The sequence below is a fragment of the Lepidothrix coronata genome, unplaced genomic scaffold (assembly GCF_001604755.1).
Source record: "Lepidothrix coronata isolate B3197 unplaced genomic scaffold, Lepidothrix_coronata-1.0 Scaffold55, whole genome shotgun sequence".
In the NCBI taxonomy this organism is placed as follows: Eukaryota; Metazoa; Chordata; class Aves; order Passeriformes; family Pipridae; genus Lepidothrix; species Lepidothrix coronata.
Window position 1 is genome coordinate 3,080,455 of NW_016690235.1, and position 20,858 is coordinate 3,101,312.

At 41.5% G+C, this 20,858-nt stretch overlaps 2 protein-coding genes across 9 annotated transcripts in view; one reads left to right on the forward strand and one right to left on the reverse strand.

Moving 5' to 3' along the window:
• Positions 1-12,755, reverse strand: part of MOB3B (MOB kinase activator 3B) — a 90,409-nt gene extending 77,654 nt beyond the window's left edge. For all 8 annotated transcript variants that reach the window (XR_001875072.1, XR_001875069.1, XR_001875070.1 and 5 more), the window contains exon 1: positions 12,638-12,755. The gene's annotated coding sequence lies outside the window, so the exon portion shown is untranslated. The remainder of the gene's footprint in view (positions 1-12,637) is intronic.
• LOC108498079 (interferon alpha-2-like) lies at positions 6,671-7,120 on the forward strand. The gene has a single exon (XM_017816359.1). It carries the CDS (start codon positions 6,671-6,673, stop codon positions 7,118-7,120), a length of 450 nt encoding a protein of 149 aa, XP_017671848.1.
• Positions 12,756-20,858: the final 8,103 nt, after the last annotated feature.

Below are 20,858 nucleotides of genomic sequence, written 5' to 3' on the forward strand. Positions count from 1 at the left end.
TAAAAAATCCACTGCGCAGGCTCGAAGGGTTAATGACCTTTCCCAAATCTTCGCTCGCGAAGACTGGCCATTATTATTGTAGCCTCTTTCTCAGAATTTAGGGTTATCCAGAAGCAGAACTGATTTGCATTTATCAGGCCTCAGCCATTTTTTTTCCTCCTTTTTTTCAGCATTTCTCACAATGCTCCCATTAGACAACCCTGACAAAGAGTCTGGGTAAAGCTGAATAACACTCCCAATCATGTAGTAACTAGGTATATTAACTTTGTAAAGATGCAGTTAAAATACAGGAAAACCAAGACACTTTGAACCTCGGAATCACTTAGGGGAATTCAGATCTGGAATCTCAGTTACATTCAGTTGACTCCTAGTCTTTTGTACTAGACCTGTTGCTTCAGCTTTAACTTCTGGATTTTGTTTTAGCTCCCATGTGAGGCACAAAATGTTCATGTCCTCATCTTCTTTGGCACAAAATGGGATCCAGAGTCCAAGAGTTCTTTAGCCTTCACTGAAGCATGACAGCCTATGAGAGCACAAGAAGATATTTTGATGCTCACACTTGTTGGAGACATACAAAATCTGTAATGGAGTGATTTTAAAAATCATTATTACTATTATTATTTTAAAAACCCCAAACACAAGATCCAACCAACACGCCAAAAAAACCCCAGTCAATCAAAACCAACACAACCCCACAACCATATTCTATCTCACTAGAAGAAAAAATGGTTATTTCAGCAACTCTGAGTCCCTTGACCAAACTCCAGAGAGTGGTTTCAGAGGCAAGAATGTAATGTAAAACAAAAGCCTGAAGCACTGAAACAAATGCACAGATATATAGCTTCTGACTTACTCGTTCAAACCACTCTTCTCATTCCCACAGGCAAAGTACTTCCATACTTGCACGAAGTGATTAAAAAACATCCAGTGTGGGGTGCTTGGTCTCAGGGTAGGTGGTCTGCACTACAAAATAGAATGTGTATATCTCCTTTCTCTGTTTTCAGGGAAGAATTGTTTTAATTTAGAACATCATAATCTTCATGTGGGTCCTCAAATATCCCCAAAGTAGGAGGGTTACACACAGTATTCTGCAGAGACAACTCAGCTACCCCGGGAAACAATTGTCCTCACTTGTCCCTAAATAAGCAGCACAAAGCCAGCAGGTCTCTGATCCCTAACACTGGCCTGAAGATTCATACACAATGAATATATTTTCTCCTTCATCACCTACAATTGCCTCATACTGCTTAATCTTCCCTTGAAATTTTAGTTTTTCTTCACAACAACCAAATAGCTCATGGATCACCTATGAAATGACAATGAGAGAAAAACAGAATAAAACCGCTGAATGGCAAATCAGATCCACTTTTGCCATGGGGCACAAAGCTGTTTCTCATGTTGCTTTAGTGGATGAAAGGAGTGGTCCTCACTCAATTTAAACTGATGTTCCATTTAATGTAAAAGAGCCATGCATATGTACACCAAATTAAAAAGACATCTGTGGCAAATCTATGCACTAATTCTACCATAGCCTTCTTGTATCTCTGTCCAGTCTTTCAAACACAAAGCTACCCTTCTTACAATTTCATTCATAAATTAACTTCTCTGAAGACCTCTGGGTGTAGATAATTTGTGACAATACCACAATATTACTACACCACTAGCACCAGCAGAAGCAAAACAAGGATAATCATGGGAGAATTACTATATTAGTAGGGTCCTACTGTGTAACTGCTGAAGTCATGCTCTGGCTTGCTAGAGAAACTGCTTATCCAGAGCAATCTTTCACTCTGTCAGATTATAGTAGGACTTCTCAAGCATCAAAAGGATTTATTTTCCTTTTAACAAAATACTTTCTAATCTTATCTTGGAATTCCTTTACTGCTTCCATCTGGTTTAACCCCAGCTGGCAACTAAGTACCACACAGCCACATTCTCACTCCTCCCAGTTCCCCAGTGGGAAGGAAAATCTGAAAGAAAAGTAAAATCTATGGGTCTAGATAAGAGCAGTTTTATAAGTGACAAAATTTTTAACCATTATTATTATTAATAATAATAATAATAAACAATAATAATGAGAGAGAGGTGAAAAAACCAAGAAAGACAAGTGATGCACAGTAAAATTGCTCACCACCCACTGATCAATGACTAGCCTGTCCTGGAGCAGTGATAAATTTGCAGCTCCTGCCCAACTCCCCTTAGTTCATACACTGGGCATGATGTACTATGGTATGGAATATCCCTCAGGCCAGTTTAGTCAGTTGTCCTGCTCCCTCTTGGCTTCTTGTGCACCTGGTTGCTGGCAGAGTACAGGAAACAACAGTCCTTGACAGTAACAGCCAAAACATCAGTGTGTTATCAACATTATCCTCCTACTGATTCTAAACCACAGCACTGTACCTGCTGCTAGGAAGAAAATTAACTCTATCTCAGCCAAAATCAGGACAACATCAAATATTCCTGAGCGCCAACATTTTCAAATATTTTTCAAATATTCCTGTAATTATGCAGGTTGAACAACATAAAGGTAAATAATTTTGGTTCACTTTTAGATTTAGCAATCCTTAAAGATACCCACAAGAAGAAAAGCAAATCTGCCTTATAACTTCTGCTTATCTTAATGTTCAACCCAGTCTTTTTTTCAGCTATCAGTGACTTCTCATACTGTGATTACAGCAACCAGTTAAAAAGGCTGGTACCGCACTTGAGGAAGCCAGCAGTACCTAGAAACATGGCACTTTGCTAGTGCATATTCAGGAACCAATCAAGCACATTCATTTCAAGCCACAGCGCTTATATGGCACTTTCTCAGAATGTTCATTACAAAAGGCTGAAATTGCTTTAGGCACTTACAATTAACCTGCTGGTGGCCACCTGCAGTCCTACTACAACCTGTCCCAAAGACATGGCAGTCAGAGGAGTACACTGGCCAGACACTTGGAGACAAATTCCAGCATTACACTGGCTGGAGTGGTCCTGATGATGGGATATTTTGCTAGCAACACAAGTGAACTCAGTCTCCTTGAGAGCTTGTTTTCATGGGAGTGATGTTGAGGTGCTAGAAAGATTAATTACTTGTGAATAGAATGGCTTTGTTAAGGTTTAGGGCTTGCCATGCTTCAGTGATCTCAGACCTAGGGGGAGATTAGCAAAGCTTGGGGAGTACGATGTACCCCTGATAGTGGACACAAAGAATGCACAATTTATGCGCCACAAGGACATTCGGCAATACTCCCAAGATAAGGAAGTAACTAACACAGCCAACTCGGCAACTGAATTGCTCTTCTGAATTCAGCTCTGCCTGGGCAAAGAGGGAGATCACAACCACCAATTCATGGACCACTGACTCAAGAAACCCACCAACTCAAAAGAAGAGAAAGACTCAGCATGAGTCTTATAGAATTAGACTCATTCTAATTCTAGAATGAGCCTAGAATTAGAATAAGAAGAGAGAGAATCATTTAAGCAATAGAAAAAAGAATACTAATTAATAAGAGAACTATGTAACAAAGTGTCTTTATTTGTTAAAATGTAAAAATAGTAAAAAGTTTTTATAGACTTTATAGTCTACATTTCATATACTGGCTTTGTGGATTTGCCACCCAGCACCCCTTTCTGCACAGAACTGTAAATAAATACCTTGACTCTGTGCGCAGACCAGCCTCTTGCATACCAGGTGAAAGAACTCATTTTGAGACAACAATCTTGGCAACTTAGATGAGAAAACCATAAAGCCTTGCCTGGATCATCTTGCTGCCCCCCGGCAAAGGAGGATTCGATCGGACAGGACTCTGACCAGTTTGATCAGGAACTCCATTGAATCCTCTTCAGTGCTGGGGCAGTAAGTGACTGACTCCGAGGTGCAACACTCCAGAGGTACTGGAGTAAGAGCAAAAGTGGGTTGAATTCCTGGACTGGTAAGTATCAAATTTCATTTTATTGTAACTGATCAGTGGGATTGGTACAGGAAAACCGCAAGCTCTGTGTAAATCAAATCAGACGAATTCATAACAGAGGCTGTGATTGTACACAATAATAACAATATACGAAGGGGGGAGGCATCCTTCTATCTTTGCCAGCACAGGGTCAGAGCAGTGCATAACTAATGATGGGGGTCAGAACTGGGAAATAAATAAATGCCTAGGTTTTGGAATTGTTACACACAAAACTGTGTGATGGGAGAGAGTGCCTCTCCTCTCTGCTGGCAAGGAGTCAGAGCAGAGTGTAATAAAACATTTGTACTGGAGGTCTGGACCTAAGGATAAAGGAGTTGGGTAATTCTCTACTGGCAAACCAGTCCACAATTCTACCCTGTAGCCCTCTGGGTTGTATTCTGAAAAACTGGAATAAGTTGTGGAAGATCCTAAGACTAAAGATAAAAGGAATAAATATTGTAATCAGTAGTGGCCTCCTTTTAAACTGGAGAATAAAGAAAACAGATTGTTACAGTTTTATATTTTCTTAGAGTCAGTATTATTTTGTTGCTGACTTGGTAAATGGGGTGTGGTTTGGTTTATGTTGATGCTTTTATGATATTGTATAGATATGCAGGTATTCAGAAAAAGTGTACATTGGGAGGAGATATGCTGATGCCATGTACTAAGGAAGAGAAAAAGGAAGATTGTATACTGTGGAGGGGATGAGCTGGAAGATGTGTGAATGTTACTTCCCTCCTTTTCTCCCCATATAACATTGGGGTGAGGATGGATAAAGAGAATATGGATCAAAATAAAGACCATATGGGAAGAAAGGATTTTAGTCTTGTTGCAGGCTAGACTCGGGGACAAAATCAACCAGTAATACAGGTGTCTTTAGAACAAGCAACGAGGGCAAAGAGTCTGCCAGTTTTTGTACATGTCCTTTTTATTACTTCAGATTTGTTGAATTTGAAGTGATCTATGGTTTGTATTGAAAGAATCTTGAAGGAATGTATTGGCTCTTGGAAACTGTCATGCTAACTGAGGAGATATGTAGGCTATACTGCATACCTTTTTACTGCGGAAGAGAAGAGTGGTATTACAAAGGTGAAAGAAACAGAACAGGCTGGGGGTTTGGGGTGTGAAAGGCCCCTACTCACCCTCCAGCCCCCCCTCTACTTTTGGCCTGAATCAATGTGCTTATTTGTAGGCAGAAAGGATCATTTAGAAGATGTAAGCATTATGATGCTGCAGAATGTTTTACAACGAATGAGGGGGGCTGGGGGAAAATATCAGGGAATCTTCTTCACACCCTCTAGTTCCAATAAAACCAGGGAATGAAAAAATAGATTTTGGATTGATAGCAGAGCCATACATTCAGTAAAACCTATCTGCATGGGTCTGCTAAGTAAAGTTACAGGACCAATTGTTGGAACAATGGTAAAAAGAGCTTTACAGTTGTTCTTACAACTCATGGAGTGGACAGTTGAAGATACTAAACTGAACTCACAGTTTCTATATGCCAGAATGTCCCCATCTATTGTAGAATGAGATTTATTACGCAAGTTAAATGATCGAATTGGAAAGCTCTGCATCTCACACGAAAAAGCATGGGAGGCTTGAATCTGTTTACTAATGACCCAGACCTCAGAGAAACATGAGGGTCAGAGGGAACCAAATAACTCAGAACAATAAACCAAATAACTGTGGAAAAGTACTTATTTGATTGGTTTGGATTTAAAAGATGCTTTCTTTTGCATTTCAGAGGATGAGCAGAGCCAGACTCTCTCTTGCACATCAGGTGAAAAGACTCATTTTGGGACAACAGGAGGAGGCTTCAGAACAAGAGTTTTCTAACTCTGAAATTTAAAGAATTCCTCTTCTTTACATAAAAGTATGCTTTTCTTAATGGTTCTAAACATTTAGGCTGATTCCTCAAGTAATGAAGTAGAACAAATCCTCTCTGAGCATTAAACTATCAGAGATTCTGGAGAAAAAGGCATCTGTCTTAAGAGTTGTATATACTTCTTTTTTTGCCAACAGAGTGACAGCAACACATGCCCCTAGTGAGCCAATGCTTGTATCAATAACAGGGTTATTTTCTAATAAAATTTAAGCCACTTTCCAAACAAAAAAAATTATCCTAACAAAAAAGACACTTGTTCTTAAAACAATAAAATTACATCTTGCTCTGATCGCTTATCTGTTAGCCAGGGATGTGATTTTCAGTCTTTGCCAACTTAAGCATAAAAGTAAAATTTCTCAGCATAAAGCACAACTGCCTGTTCTAGTAAGAATACGAGAAGATGAAATGCTCTTACCAGATTCTAATCTGCTAATCTGCCCATGTCCTCTGACTCACCAGATTGACTGATTTATTTTCAATTAAATACAGTCAAAGAAGAAATGAGCAAACCTTTGCAATTGTGTGAAACTGAAATAAACAGTAAACCTTGGCAGGACCACAGTTGATAGAAAGCCCAATTCCTAGAAAATGAGTAATACCCAGCATGTCACACAGAGGAAATAAATTCAGAGATGTAAGAGAGAAGCATGTAAGCAAGACAAGACAACCATGAAACTGCAAGCTTACAGATCTGCAGAAAGGAAAGGAAAATAGTGCTGACCGCTTCATCAGCATGACCATCTTGGTTCAGAGAAGTCTACTGCAAATTTGCATTATATTGGCATTGTACATCAAAATCTCGCATCCAGTTTGTCTTTTCCAAGGAATCAAAATGAACTACCACAACATGAACCTACTGTGGAAAATGGGTGGTTATTTTTCTCAACAATGTCTCAATGAAACAACTGATTTCAGATTTCCCATGGAGATTACCAAGATCCCACAGAACAGCAGACTGATCATCTATGAGTTCCTCCAACATATCTTCCAACTATTTAGCAAGAATCTTCCTGTTGATGCTTGGAATACAAGCAAGATCGACAAATTCCAAAATGGAATTCATCATCAAATTGAAGAATTGGAGACATGTCTGTCAGAAGAGCAATCAAAACTAAGAAACAACTTTCAAACATGGATCCTAAAAAGCTCTATATACAGCATAAAAAAGTACTTTAAAAGAATCACCAGTTTCCTACAAGATAAGCAATACAGCCACTGTTCCTGGGAAGCAGTTAAAATGGAACTGAGAATGTGTTATATAATTTTTGACAGTCTTATGAAAAAAAAAACTACATAAAGAGGTAAAATCTTCTATGTTTTGTTTCTTTTTAAGAACATAATAATTTTCCCCTTATTGATAGGCTTTCAATTTCCACATTTTAATAATTTTCAAACTGATAACTGGGGCTTGTTTTCAAAAAATATTCAGTTAAACATGTACAGTACTCAATTGAAGGGGCACTTGGTATCACCACTTCTGTAGAAGATAAGATCTTTAGAAGTGTAAGTGAATATTGCTCCTGTATTCTCTCTTTGCACTATAAAAAAAGGGTTTGCAGTCTTTCCACAGAATAAGACAATAGTTTTACAACCAGAAAAATTTGGACACTTCCTAGATTTTATTTTTGCATTACTTCACTAATTCAAAAAAAATGTACAAGCTGTAGACATGCATAGGGTAGACAGTTCTTCCTGCAGTTTGTACACTACAGAGATCTTGAATTACAAAACAGATGACAATTTAACATAGACCTTTTCAAACTAAAAAATAATGACAGGTAGTCCTTCTAAGCAAGAAAAGTCAATTCCCAGCTTTGATCCTTATTTTGCAAGTACAGTTATCTCTATATCCTATGGAGATATATTTATATATGTATATAAAATATATATATATATGCACATAAATTTATATACAGATTTACAGCATATTCAATAGCTACAGCACAGATTTTCAGAATATGATAATTCACAAAGCTATGTAAAATATTTATCTGTTCTATGTACTTTAAGTTCATAAGCAAACAAGATTAATCTGAAAAGAATTACTATATGGACACAGAAATTAACAAATTTCTTTCATTCCTCTCTCACCTTTCTTCCCTTCATTCAGGATGAAGCAAGCAGTACTTCAGGTTATTATTTTCATCAGTTTAACTATTACTCAAGATACGCTGAATATTCTGAGTCTCAGTACCACTCTCTATACATCAGAAGACTGGATGAGTTCTGACATGAATATTTTTATCATAAATGAACTGTGTCAAATTTGAATGTAAGAGGAAAAGAGTTAAAATATTTCTGAGACTTCTGGGACTGGGGAAGAAAAAGGGATTACTCTGAGGAGAAAACACTCGGTGTACTGTTACCATTATCTGAGGACAGAATCTCAACATTTTGCCTGAGAAGTTTCAGGGCTGGACAGCAACTCTAGTCCCATGCCTTTCCTTCATTCAAATGAAATATATATCTATAAATCCCTTCCCATTTAGCTATTATAATGGAATGGTATTATTATTCCTGGTTCCAGGAAAACAACAGGATACTTACAACTGCCTAATTTTAGGCATTTAAGTTAGATATTGGGCTAGAGAGATCAGGTCCCCCAGCTTCCCTCTCACGTGCTCCTGTTTTACGGAAACGTGGGAGGAGGGAATGGGTTTCAGACTCCTGAATATAATTCTACTTTCAATCACCAACATTATAACTCTGTTCTTAACTGGCTCTTTAGGGAACATATGATCGGATTGGCACATAGGTAATGTTACATTTCCCAAACCTCGTTAATCAATCTCTGGAATCCGTTTTGTTAATTTAAACACTTTGCAACTATGTTGACACCACAGTGACTTTTGATGGCAGCAAAATATGTTCAAGCACACTTAAATCTGAATTTATTTTTTTTTAACTTGCTGCTTTTAATATATGGTTACTGTGGGGAAGTAACAGTGCCCAATTTTGGATATCAGGCTTAAGGAAGCTGATGAACTGAAGCTCATGAACTTGAGGTCTCCCTACGTGTAATGCACCACACAAGACGATGTCGGGTTGCATGTACCTATATCTATGCTGGATATCCTTCTCTTTGCTCAAATCTCCACTTAGATTCCAGTCTCTGAAAGGCTAAGAATCAGAACAGACTTCAGCAGATACGATTGATGACAACCTTCCATATCCTACTAGATCCTATCAGTTCTTCATAAGATCACACTGTGTTTTGGTTAGGTAATGACAGCACTATGAGTGAAAAAAACCCCATCCCTGGACAGTGTGGAAACATCAACTTCCTTCATCTGCACTTCTGGGGAGGTATTCCATCAATCTAAAGCAGATATGCCTATTAAGTCATGCATTCTTTACTGTCAATTGTGACTTACATTTCAAAATGCATGGGTTTTTTTGAAGGGGAGAAATAGAGACCTCATTAGGTAATAATTGGGAGTATCCAGGTAAGCTTAACCTACTGATATCAACTAAGCATGTATAGGGAACAAGTGTTTAAGAACTGCCTATGCTAGCTCTCTGCACAAAATCTCTTTTACAAGTTGAAATTAATTGCATCTTACAGAAGAAAAAAGAAGTAATTGTAATAAACACTATTTTCATATTTCTCACATGGAATTCAGTGTCAACCCTCAATGAGGACACATATGCAACTTTCTCTTCCTATGGAAGGAGTTGCACTTTCTGAGACCGAATAAGGTCTTCTACTATTTCAAGTCAAACAACTTTAAATCTTGACTGTTTTTCCTTACACGAGTACTTAGAAATGAAGTACTGCACTTTTCTATGAAAAAAATTTAGACTGCTGTTGTTACATGTAACTATTACAATTAAATTTTTGTAACGTTTGTAACTTTGAGTCATTACTGTGACTGGAGACCCAAAGAAACAAAAGCACGACTGTACAAGAACACCTCTGCTTTTTCAAGTTTTTTAGTTTGTTAGTTTTGATACCCCTGTGGATAAACACCACTTCAATGTCTACCTTAATGAGGCACTCTAATATCATGCTAGTGGATATAACAACAAAGGCAGGAAAAAAAGACACTAAAATGAGAAAATAAAAATGGTATTCAAAACTCTCAGAATTTTCACAGCGATTCAAACCCACTTAAAATTTCTTTAAAGAAAAAGTGACTGTATTTCAATATTCTCTAAGTGAACAACACAGAATAACAGTGAGCAAAACCTCTTCTACTCTTCTTGACGGGTCCAAACTCTTTTAAAAGAGCCTCTCATTTATTCTGTCTATGACTGACTCATCTTCAGGCATACCTGCAGTTCATTTGTAAGCATTTTTCCTTTAATATATTAATATGCTAATTATCCATCACCAAAGCAGCTTAGTGGAGTAGTAAGGTGATAATTTCTCTGGAAATAAATTTAATTCTACAGTAGTTAGCATTAAAATTCCAGTTATATGTTACTCATTTCAGCTTTCTCTCTCCACCTTATCTGCACAGGCCTACCTAAGCCCCTGGCTCAGAAGAGGCTCACAAGATACTTATCTGTCAAAGGTACTCCTGAAGCACCTAATCAATCCCAAGATAATACCCTAAAACAGAAGAATGAAAGTAACATTGTGTTTTGACTATAAAATATTCCATCTGAGAACTGTTTACCGAACTAGTGATAAAGACTGAATATTAAACAAAGTCACATATTTTTCCCTGTAACATTTTTAAACAATTGTTGTTCCAAAGCACTCTGTGATCCCAGTTCTCAGTGCACTTGGACCTCTCTGCTTCTCTGACCCAACAATGCCAAGTACTTTGCTGGCAGTTGATAAAAAAACATTTATCAGCAGAGAAATACCAGCAAAGGAGCTAAAGTGATTTGGTCCAGTCCCAAGTTCCACATCACTCACTAATGCACTCTAAGCAGCACCAGCTCCTACCCCAACACACAAGCAGACTGAATAAAATCATCATTCCAAGATACTTGATGACAAGCAACATCACACTATTCTGCACCCACCTCATTTTCTCTTTAGCACTTTCTGGAACTCAATATTGCTTGACTGTACCTGGTCTACCTTGTATTCCTCCCCTCTTTCAGATGTGCAGGCTCTCTGTTAAAAAAGAACAGTTGTCTCCCTTTTTATTTTTTTGTGCCAGGAATGCTCTTTTCTCTGCCCCATGACATGGAGAAGTACAACTGTCGCAATTGTTGGTCCACTCAGAGGACCAAATCTTGAGTAACATGCTTTGCTGTGGAAAGGGGGGAAACAGGCTCCCCTCTATTTACCACAGCGCATCTCCAGTCTGAGATGTCCAGAGGATTTTCTCACAAATATCCTCTGTTATAAACAGATTATATCTGTGTTTAAAGTACAGCTAAACGACTTGGAGAACAGAAACACAATCCTGTTGTTTATACAGGAAATCACTGCAATCTAAGCATGGGTGGGAAGGATCCTCAAATACACTTTACACCTGATAATCATCCAGCTAACTTGTTCTTGTTCCACCCTGGTTTAGGACACGCACCTGCATCAATCAGAATATTTTGCTTATGAGAGCTGCTCACAAGCAGCCCCAGAACAGATTGATTTGCCCATCAAAATGGGAGCAGGAAGGCCACTACATCTTTAAATGTCAGCTGGCAGTGGTCTTGCCAGAAGAAAGAGAGATGACCTGCAGGGTCAATTAGTTTCAAGCAGGACTCTCCAAGAGCCTCTGCCAACCAGTATCGCTCTATGTTTGCACTGCAGCTTTTCTTTTTTAAGCCAACAGCGCGCACCTCGAGGGTTTGCTACTCCTTGCACCAGCCATTACTCATTTCTCCATAACAAGCCCTGGGTCAGCCTCTGAGAAACCAGCTGTCAGATCATCACATTTTGATGCTGCAAAGACTTTCAGAAATTTCAAATACTGAGTTTCAATAGTGAACAAGGAGTTTAACACAAACCATTTTTCCTTGAGCAACCTTGCAAACTGAAAGCAAAATCAGCACCCTGAGCCTGTCTCGCCACAACTAATAGATCAGGCAGATCAGGTGCATGGCAGGTTTCTTGACAGACTAACTTCGCCCCCAAGATTAAAGGAACTGTGGGAAAATTGACATTTTTAACAAGCTGCGTCTCAGCGTTTGCTACGCCAGAACACAAGCTCCCGGCCCGTGGTGCTGAGTCTCCCATCCCTCTGCTCAGCACGAGTACAACAGGACCAGCACGCAGGGCTCGGACCTCGCTTCCCGGTGCCAGGGCACGGTGCAGGAGGGCGGCAGGAGCCTCTGCGCCCAGCCTGGGGGCGGCTCGTCCCGCTCGCTCCCGGCTCCCGCCGTGCGGCAACAGGTCCGCAGAGCCCGCCGCTCACAGGCGAGACCGAGCCGACTCCTGAAGCTCTGCGGGGAAGCACGCAGCGACCCACCTCTAGGAGACGGGCTGGGGAGGGGAAAAAGGAGAGCACTTCGGAAAGCGCATCTTCGTGCGGGCTGCGGGCCAGCCGGGGGCTGCGCGACCCCAGCGCGCTCGCAGGCACCGTCCCGTCCCCTCGCACGGCGCCCACCTGCCGCTCCGGCCGGGACCGGAGCGCGTCCCGCCCCGCCACCTCCTGCGGCCGGCGGGGCAGCGGGAGCCAATTCCCGGCGGGGGTGGACACCGGCCGTGTTCCCGAGCCCGGCAGGCCGGGCCGCCTCCCCGTGGGGTCAGGAGGAGCTGGGGAGCGAAGCTGGAGGGACACTTCTCCTCGGACTGAGCGGAAAAGGGAACGGGCGAACGCGTCCCGCTCCCGGCGGGAAGTTTGCAGGCGGCAGGACCGACCCCTCCCCACTCCCTCGCGTGCGCCGCCCCGACTCACTGCCGCCGCCGTACCTCCCACCGCTCCGGGCGCCGTCGCTGCCCCTCCAGGTGCCTCGCTCGCAGGACAGCCAGGGAAAGGACGCCACAGTCCGGCACGGCTCTCCCGCGTTCCGCCAGCCCCGGCGGTGGCGCGGCGCTGCCCCGCCGAGCCCGGCTGTGCCCCACGCGGTTATGCCCGGCCCGGCGCTGTCCGCCCCCGCCCCGCCCCGAGCGCCTCCCCCGGCCCGCGCTCCCGCGGCGCAGGGCGGCCCCTGGCGGCCCCGGCGGCGGCGCGGCCATGGCGGCGCTGCGCACCTGCCCTGCCGGGAGGCGCGAACACGGGCCCGGCAGCGGCTCCGCTCCGCTCCCGGGGTGCCCCGTGGCCTCCCAGCCCATGCCACGGCGGCACACTCCCCTGCGGCCACATCCGAGGGGCAACCCCCTTCCCTGAAGAAGCACAGAATGGCCTGAATTGGAACGGACCCACACGGATCATCGAGTCCAACTCCTGGCCCTGCCCAGGACACTTCCCTGGGGAGCCTTTTCCAGTGCCCAGTAACCCTCTGGGTAAAGAACCTTTTCCTGACACCCAACCTAAACGTCCCGTGACTCAGCTTCATGCTGTTTCCTCGAGTCCTGTCACTGGTCACAAGGGTGAAGAGATCTGTACCTGGCCCTCTGCTTCCCCTTGTGAGGACGTTGAAGACCACAATGAGGTCTCCCTTCAGTCTCCTTCAGGATGAACAGACCAAGTGACCTCAGCCACTCCTCATGCAGCTTCCCCTGCAGACAATTCACCATTCTCATTGTCCTCCTTTGGACCCTCTCTAATACTTTAATATTTTTCTTATATTATGGTAGCCAAAACTGCACAAAGGACTCAAGGTGAGGCCTCACCAGCACAGAGCAGAGGAGGAGAATCACTTCCCACAACTACAAGGAAGAGGCCCAATCCCCCACCATACTGCACAGAGTTTGGGGAAAAACTTCAGTTTAGGCAATAAATATGGAACTTTGACCTAACATGGAGCCTCTGTAACAATAGCAGAAAAACGTCAGCCTCCGTGATCCCCTTTCACAGGGCTCCTCACAGACACAGTGCTTTGTAGGATTGTGCCCTCTGCAGCAGTATCCCTGCTCATGTGGTAGTCATCAGCATACACCATAGACCATGGTCCTTTACCTCAGGGTTAGAGGATAAAATAAATAATATTGCTGTTTTATCAGCTAATGGGATTTTTGGTTTATTTAACCCATGGCATTTACAGGAGTAGGCTGATATAAAACCATTTGTGTAGCAATATCTACCTTCACAGTTACATTGATTTGATTATCTCAGTAGGGAAGAAAACCCAACAATAACACACATTCTGCCAGCTGACTATATATATACAGCTTGGGCAAAAAGTCCTTTCTTTTTCATGCCTACAAAGATTTCTTACACCTTCCCATCTGACCCATCTTTTCACTGACAAACAAAAAAAGGCAGGAGGTGGGAGGGAAGAAAGAGAGTAACAGCAGAGACCCAGTTCACTGCTACCCAACTAAAAATAAAGTGGTTATATGCCAAACTCTCTGTTCTTAAATAGAAAAATTTTAAACCCAACAGCAATGCTGACTGAGTTTGGAAAATCCTGTTTTCACTGAATGAACAAAATCCAAATCCCCCTGTTTTCAAGTAGCAGAAACCCACAAGGGACCATACACCCTAATGAAGATGCAAGACAAAGAATCATGCAAAATTGAAAGTGTTCTTCCGTGAGCAAGAGCAGCATGGCAAGCAGGGACAATCATCCCTGTGGACTAGTCAGTCTGACCTCTGCAGGAATCACGTTGCAGAAGGCATGATGGAGAGAACTGCCCACTTTACAGGTTTGGACAAGATAGCAGCAAGTCAGCAAGGTTTGTTGAAGACCGGCATGCCTCCTTTCCCTCTGTGAAAGGCAAAGGAAGATGGCATCTTTTCCCTGCTGTGGACCCCAACTGTCCCTTCACAGAAGAGCCCAACTTCTATTTCCTTTCAAATGGGAGATGAAGGGAGGCAGCAGTTCCCATGTGGGAGAAGAAGAGCAGAACCTCAGCTAGCCTGAGTGAAGGTGAATGTGTAGCCTCTTAAGTGAGAGCTTGGTTTAGGAGCTATTGTCTGCCAAACCAGAGAAGAAAAGGTGAATGGGTAACTAAGAGGCTGCAAGCAGGTTGTGACTGGGGTGGGAGATTGAGTTGCTTGGAAGGAAATACCCTATTGTGACTGATTAACTTTTATTTCTAAACATGTGCAAATAAAGATAATGGAAGTAACCCTTGCACTTTCGCAAACACAGCAAGAACTGTCTGAAAAGCGACCCTTTTTGAAACAACGTTTTAGTTTTAGTGTGTCAGCCAATAGGTGTTTCTCACAAAGCTATCTGAACAAATAGCAGTAGAAATAATCTTCTTTCTGATAGCTGAATGAACAGGTTTAAGTCATTGGTAGAACTGCTTTGTTATACCATCACCAATTCCCTGCTTCCAGGCAGTGAGTCAGTTCTTTTTTTTTTCCTGAGCTGCAGCCTGGTTTGACACTGACATTACTGTATCCCATATTCCCATGTACAAAACTGAAGGTGATAAAATATATGTACAGAGACTTTGTGGGATCGCACCCCTAAGAAGGAGTAGGTAAAAGAAAAGAAAGTGCCACACTCAAAATTTCCTGAAGTATTTGGAAAGACTTAAACATAGTATTAGGACAATGCCAGGTCAAACCCCAGCAACACAGTAAAACAATTTTCAGTCAAGTTCCCTGTTAGAACGACTGAACAACCAAAACAAACTACAGTCTTCCCATTATCCCCAAAGGTTTAAATCCCTCTAAATACTACGTGGAATGATGTTTCAAAAATGCAGCAGGTGAGTTGACAAGATGCATTTGGTTATATAACCTAAAACAGGAACAGACAGTGCCTTTGAGGACAGCATTTTCTTTTCTGTGATTTATAATAATTAAAGCATATCAAGAACCTGCCAGCTTTGCTTAGGAAGGATTTATTTTTGTGTCAAACTAGCGTCCAGAAAGGACAAACTACAGACACAGTTCTTTTCCTGAACTTCAATCCACAAACCCTTTATTTTCTGACCACCACAAATTACTAGAGTACTTAAAAGCACATCAAGGACAGCTGACTCTCTGTACAGGAAGATGCCTGTCTCTCCCTTCTCTGTAGTCATGGTGTACTCTGGATCATTGCCATGGCCACATTCACCAGTATACTCGATGGAGGTTGCTCCTTTGCTGCTGGGAGAGAAGCCAGAGACTACGACTGTGAACCCAATCAGTCAGTTTACTTCAGCAGAATTTAACAAGCAATTGATTCAGTCATCTATGGCCTATTATTCTAAGAACATGCAGCGAAGATACTAAAGTCAAGGGTCTTTCCTCTTCCTACTGCACAAAATACACAGTTCAAGGAAAAAAAGAAAAAAAATTATGTCTTCAGATTAATTGTTGTCAGTACGAGCAAAGTGAAATGCAATTTAATTTGGCATGAAGTGGTTGAGGACTGCTGAATAACTTCCACTGTTTAGAATCCAGAATGGAGAATTATATAGATGGGACAGATCCCATTGGTACAAACAATTTAAATTAGAGGGAACAACCTGTTGTGATGTTCCTCTGTTTGGTGCTGGATGTGCTTAGATGCTTTGAAAGAATCAAGATCTTTGAAGTGGAACTTGCAAGGGTTACTTCCCTGTGGCCCTTCTCATTTTTTGTTTTGTTTTGGGGTTTTGTGCCTGATAAGACTAAATTCACATTGCTTTCTCCCTAGATCACAAAGTTTATGTACACCTATTTGTCTACTCTGACAGAAATTTGCATAGGAACTGCTGGAACATACAATTTTTGAAATTTGTATCTCTTAACTGATTTTACAAAAATGTCTAGCAAAATCAAAGTTGAAGTAGGGACAGTTGGAAGAACACAAACATGTATGAAACCAAGATGCTATCGTAAACTCTGTTTTTTTGGGAAAGCAGGGTAAAATTAAAGCCTGCCTCATCCTCTTTCCTTTTTCAAGTGGCCAGCTTATGGTTTCGATTTGAGTCTACAAGAGATTGCCGTGGCTTTGTTAAACCCAGCTTCAACTTGGAGATAATTTTTACTCCATTCTACATCAAATTTAACTGATTTCAGCCCCGAATCAGCTGCTCTATCCAGATGGAGACACCAGACTGGCCTCCACCAGTTGTGATGTCAGCATGGACTTGAGAAGGGCTGGATACACAAGTACAACGCACACAGCAATGGTCAGAAGGCATTTATTACCTCAGCATCCCATCAGCAGTTCCCACGTAGTTTCCTGAGCGAGGTGATGCTTCAGAATTTTTAGGATTTTTAGCTTTTTGTAGATTTTAAGGTAGCTGTGTAATAAATGTAGATTTTTAGTATAATTGTATAATCTCTCACACTTTAGAATGGTAGTTAACACTTACAAACCGTATCCCCCACCTCATACCAAGTTTTCTAAATTCCTGAGGCTTGTTTAGTCTCCTTTCAAGGTAGGACTGTAGTAAATACATCTTGTTTAAGAACATATGCACCCCAGGCCTGAACAACAAGATACCATCATAGTCAAAGCAACCCTCAAGCCTGGAACTCTGGAGAAGCTCCAAAGACAGTACGTGCTGTGAAGAAGAGGAAGATGAGTAAGAAAGGAGTCTCGGAACCTCTGACTCAATTTCCAGGGAGGTGTGCCAGGGGGGCAGATTTGGGGAGGATCTGGGGGCAGATAGTTCTTGGATCAGACCACAAATTGTGGAACCCCTGGACATGAGGGCATGTCTTTGTACTCCTTGCACCAGAAGGCCTTCGTTAAAGACCTGCTCTCTATCTTATCCGTACTAATATTGTCTGGAGAGGTTTTTTCCTCCCAATTTTTCAGGCATCAGAGGAAAGCAGCAAGAGGGGAAGTCCCTGGCACCATGAAGTGACAGCCTATGGTGGAGAACAGTGGGAGTGATTTTCTGAAGCTTTTTATGTGAGGTAGCACATGAGCACCAAGTGTCATGACTACATGGATAACCTTCCAAGCTATCACACAAAAAGTGCATGACACACAGCACATTTTGGGGAAAAACAGCCAAAGGCAACATAAGCAAAAATGTATTAAAATATAGAATAGTGATCTTGACAAAGCACAAAGGGTTTCATTATAAGCAATATCTGGGTCATTGCTATGCTGGCACCCATTGCCTATCTCCTCACCATTCTTCTGCACTTAACTGTACATCAGCTTAAAGCAAGCCAAAGGAGGCCATTGCTAAACAACAGCTGGCACAATCAGCTGAGGCATTTAAGAAGCTACTGTCCACAGCAGCTCATTGCCTCCCATTTGCTGATGACTAGCACCCACAAAGCTGAGTTTGCTTCCTGAAAAATAAAGCATCTTCATTTAGCTCAGCCACCATCAGTGGCAGTCCAGATCAGATGATTTTGCATTGAAGTAGGTTATAGCAGGCTGTCATGTCAGGACTTGTAGGCACATGAATCTTCAAATGACTGTGACTGAAAAAAGCCTTATAATGTAACTTAAACAACTCCATATTGTTTTGAAGTAAGTATTGAAGCCTTTGTGTTTACCAGCACTCAGTTGTGTGTATGTTAGGACTGGTCTTACTACTGACTATAAGTTACAGAGCCTTACTAAAACCACGGGACTGTGCCATGCTATGGCCTCTGAGCACATAGCCAGTGGCTTATAGCTACACTGTTATCAGAAGTACTGCGTTTGAAAGTCCTTTTTTAAGTTAAATAAAAATCACTTTTTTTAAAAAAAAAAAACAAAAAAAAAACAACAAAAAAACGTTTTACAGCTATTAAAACCAATACCCAAGGTACAAAGGTTGCCTTGTGATGTGAGGAAGGAAGAAGGAAGCAAAGTACTATATTATTATAACTATATTAGAACATGCCTAGCTTACTAGTATTTTTGAGTCTGTGAAATATCTTGAATACTCAGCAGAATATCTTGAAAGGAAGAGAACATTATGTGCCCTTTGTGTTTGTAGAGGAGATCTTCTATGTTCACCTTTAAAAGGGTTTTCCTTTTTCATCACCAGCAGGATTTAGTTTCCCTGTGCCATTTGTAGAAAAGTGGTAAAGCAAAAAAAAATGGAAACAGACAAACAAAAAATTCAGGACATACAAAGAATCAGTCAATGAAACTCTGAATAGGTTCAAGCCACAGTGCATTCAAAACCAAGTATACTTTCTTATAGGATTTTTCTACCTCCCTACATTCCTTTCATTTGGTAGCCTGGAGGGTACTTCATGGCAGTATCTGTCGGGGCTGAACTGTGATTTTAACAGCTCTTCATTGTTCACAGCATAGCTACACTCTACACAGTACTGAGCATTAAGTTCTAACCTAACTCCACATTACTCCGCAGTAAATGCCTGCTGTCATAAGGACATATTCAACACAGTAACACTCTTTCATACTATACTATATCCTTGAAATTCCTATGTATGGCTCAGATCTAGTATAGTTGCTTCTCGGATGATTCTGACAACATACAGAGTATTCTCCAGCCTAGGCATGACCACAAGAGGCAGTTGGTTGGGCTGCAGAGGCTTGGACTGCAAACAGCTATGCCTGCAGGGCTGAGATGTTTGCACCTGTGCTGAAGGCAAGCTGATGCTGGTGTTGTCGAGGGAGTGTCTGAAGTGCAGTGAGGCCAGAACTGTCCTCCTGGGAGCTGGTACCACCATGATGCACCTGCTGCTGCAAACAAATGTGTCTCTTCCACGTATTCATTACTAGCCATATTTCTAGTCCCTAGGCACCTGATTTAGAGGGCCAGAACAACTCAGATGCAAAAATGTGGACTCCACCTCCCACCATGTGGGACAGATAGACAGTTTACCTTCCTACCATACACATGTGCTCCTGTGATTACAAGTAGAAAGAGACAGTTTCTCTCCTATAAAAAGAAGATGCAGAATTCATTTCTTTCTTTCTTCCTTTTTCTTTTTCTTTCTTTCTTTCTTTCCTTCTCTTTCTTTCTTTCTCTTTCTTTCTCTTTCTTTTTCTTTCTCTTTCTTTCTTTCTTTCTCTTTCTCTCTCTTCCTTCGCTTTCTTTCTTTCTTTCCTTCTCTTTCTTTCTTTCCTTCTCTTGCTTTCTTTCCTTCTCTTGCTTTCTTTCTTTATCTTTCTTTCTCTTTCTCTCTCTTCCTCTCATCCTTCTCTTTTTTTTTTAATATAGCAATACATCTAATATGCTTCCAAATGGTGTAAATATTTGTAATAGAAAGTCTGCTTCAAAGTCCCTAGAGGCACGTTACTCTGTTTTGCCTTTTTTTTTTTTTTTTTTAATATAGGAAACATACATCGAAATTTTTGATGTTAAGCAGAAATATTATAGCAGTAAATCTTTTCTCTGTTATATTTAGGAACTGTGCCACCAGTCCTGACTTTTCACATATTCCAAAGAATAACACTCTGGAAATCTCCCACTGATATACCTGGTAAAAGAAGATGGTTTGTTATGGGGGATTTCAAACAGTGTCCTTGCTATCATGAGTGAACACAGAATCAGCTTTTTCATATATTGACTTTTTTTTTTAAAATTTAATATGGTATTCTGCAATGTTCCAGTATACACAATATGGTGGCAAGCAGCAGCTGTGAATATTGTGTTATAAAAAGCACTGTAATCGCTTTACCATCCTTTCAGGTGGCTCACAGAGCATCCATAAACAGCTCGTGTATAATGGCTACTCCTCACAATCAGATCTCATCATTCCCAGACCTGCCAAGAGGCAGATCATGAGAAGGGAAGGCACGAGAATTCTGAATAAAGCCATTGGGTGGCCCCATGACAGCTTTATTAGGGTTTGAGCCTTTTTTTTGTTGATGTTGGCCAGAGATTATGATGATCCTGTCAAAAGCCTATTTTTTGGTTCAGTGATTCAGAAAGACAGCTATTCCCTTTGCTGATTGTCATAATAATTATAGTTGCCCGTAGAAAAATTCATTTCCAGCAGCTGAATGTCATCAGCAAGAACATTTGGTGGCCTCGTCGTGGTGCCAGAGGCCTAAGTATGTTTTGCTGCACATGTGCCATTAGATGCCTGCCTTTACTCTGACTCTGTCACAAGTGCCTTGAGAGTTAATTATGTGTCTGGGCTGCAAATTTGGCGAGGGGGGGGGAAGAAAATAACCCGTATTTATCTGAGGTCTGATGCTGGCATTAATCTGTGGATAGGGTGCTCAGA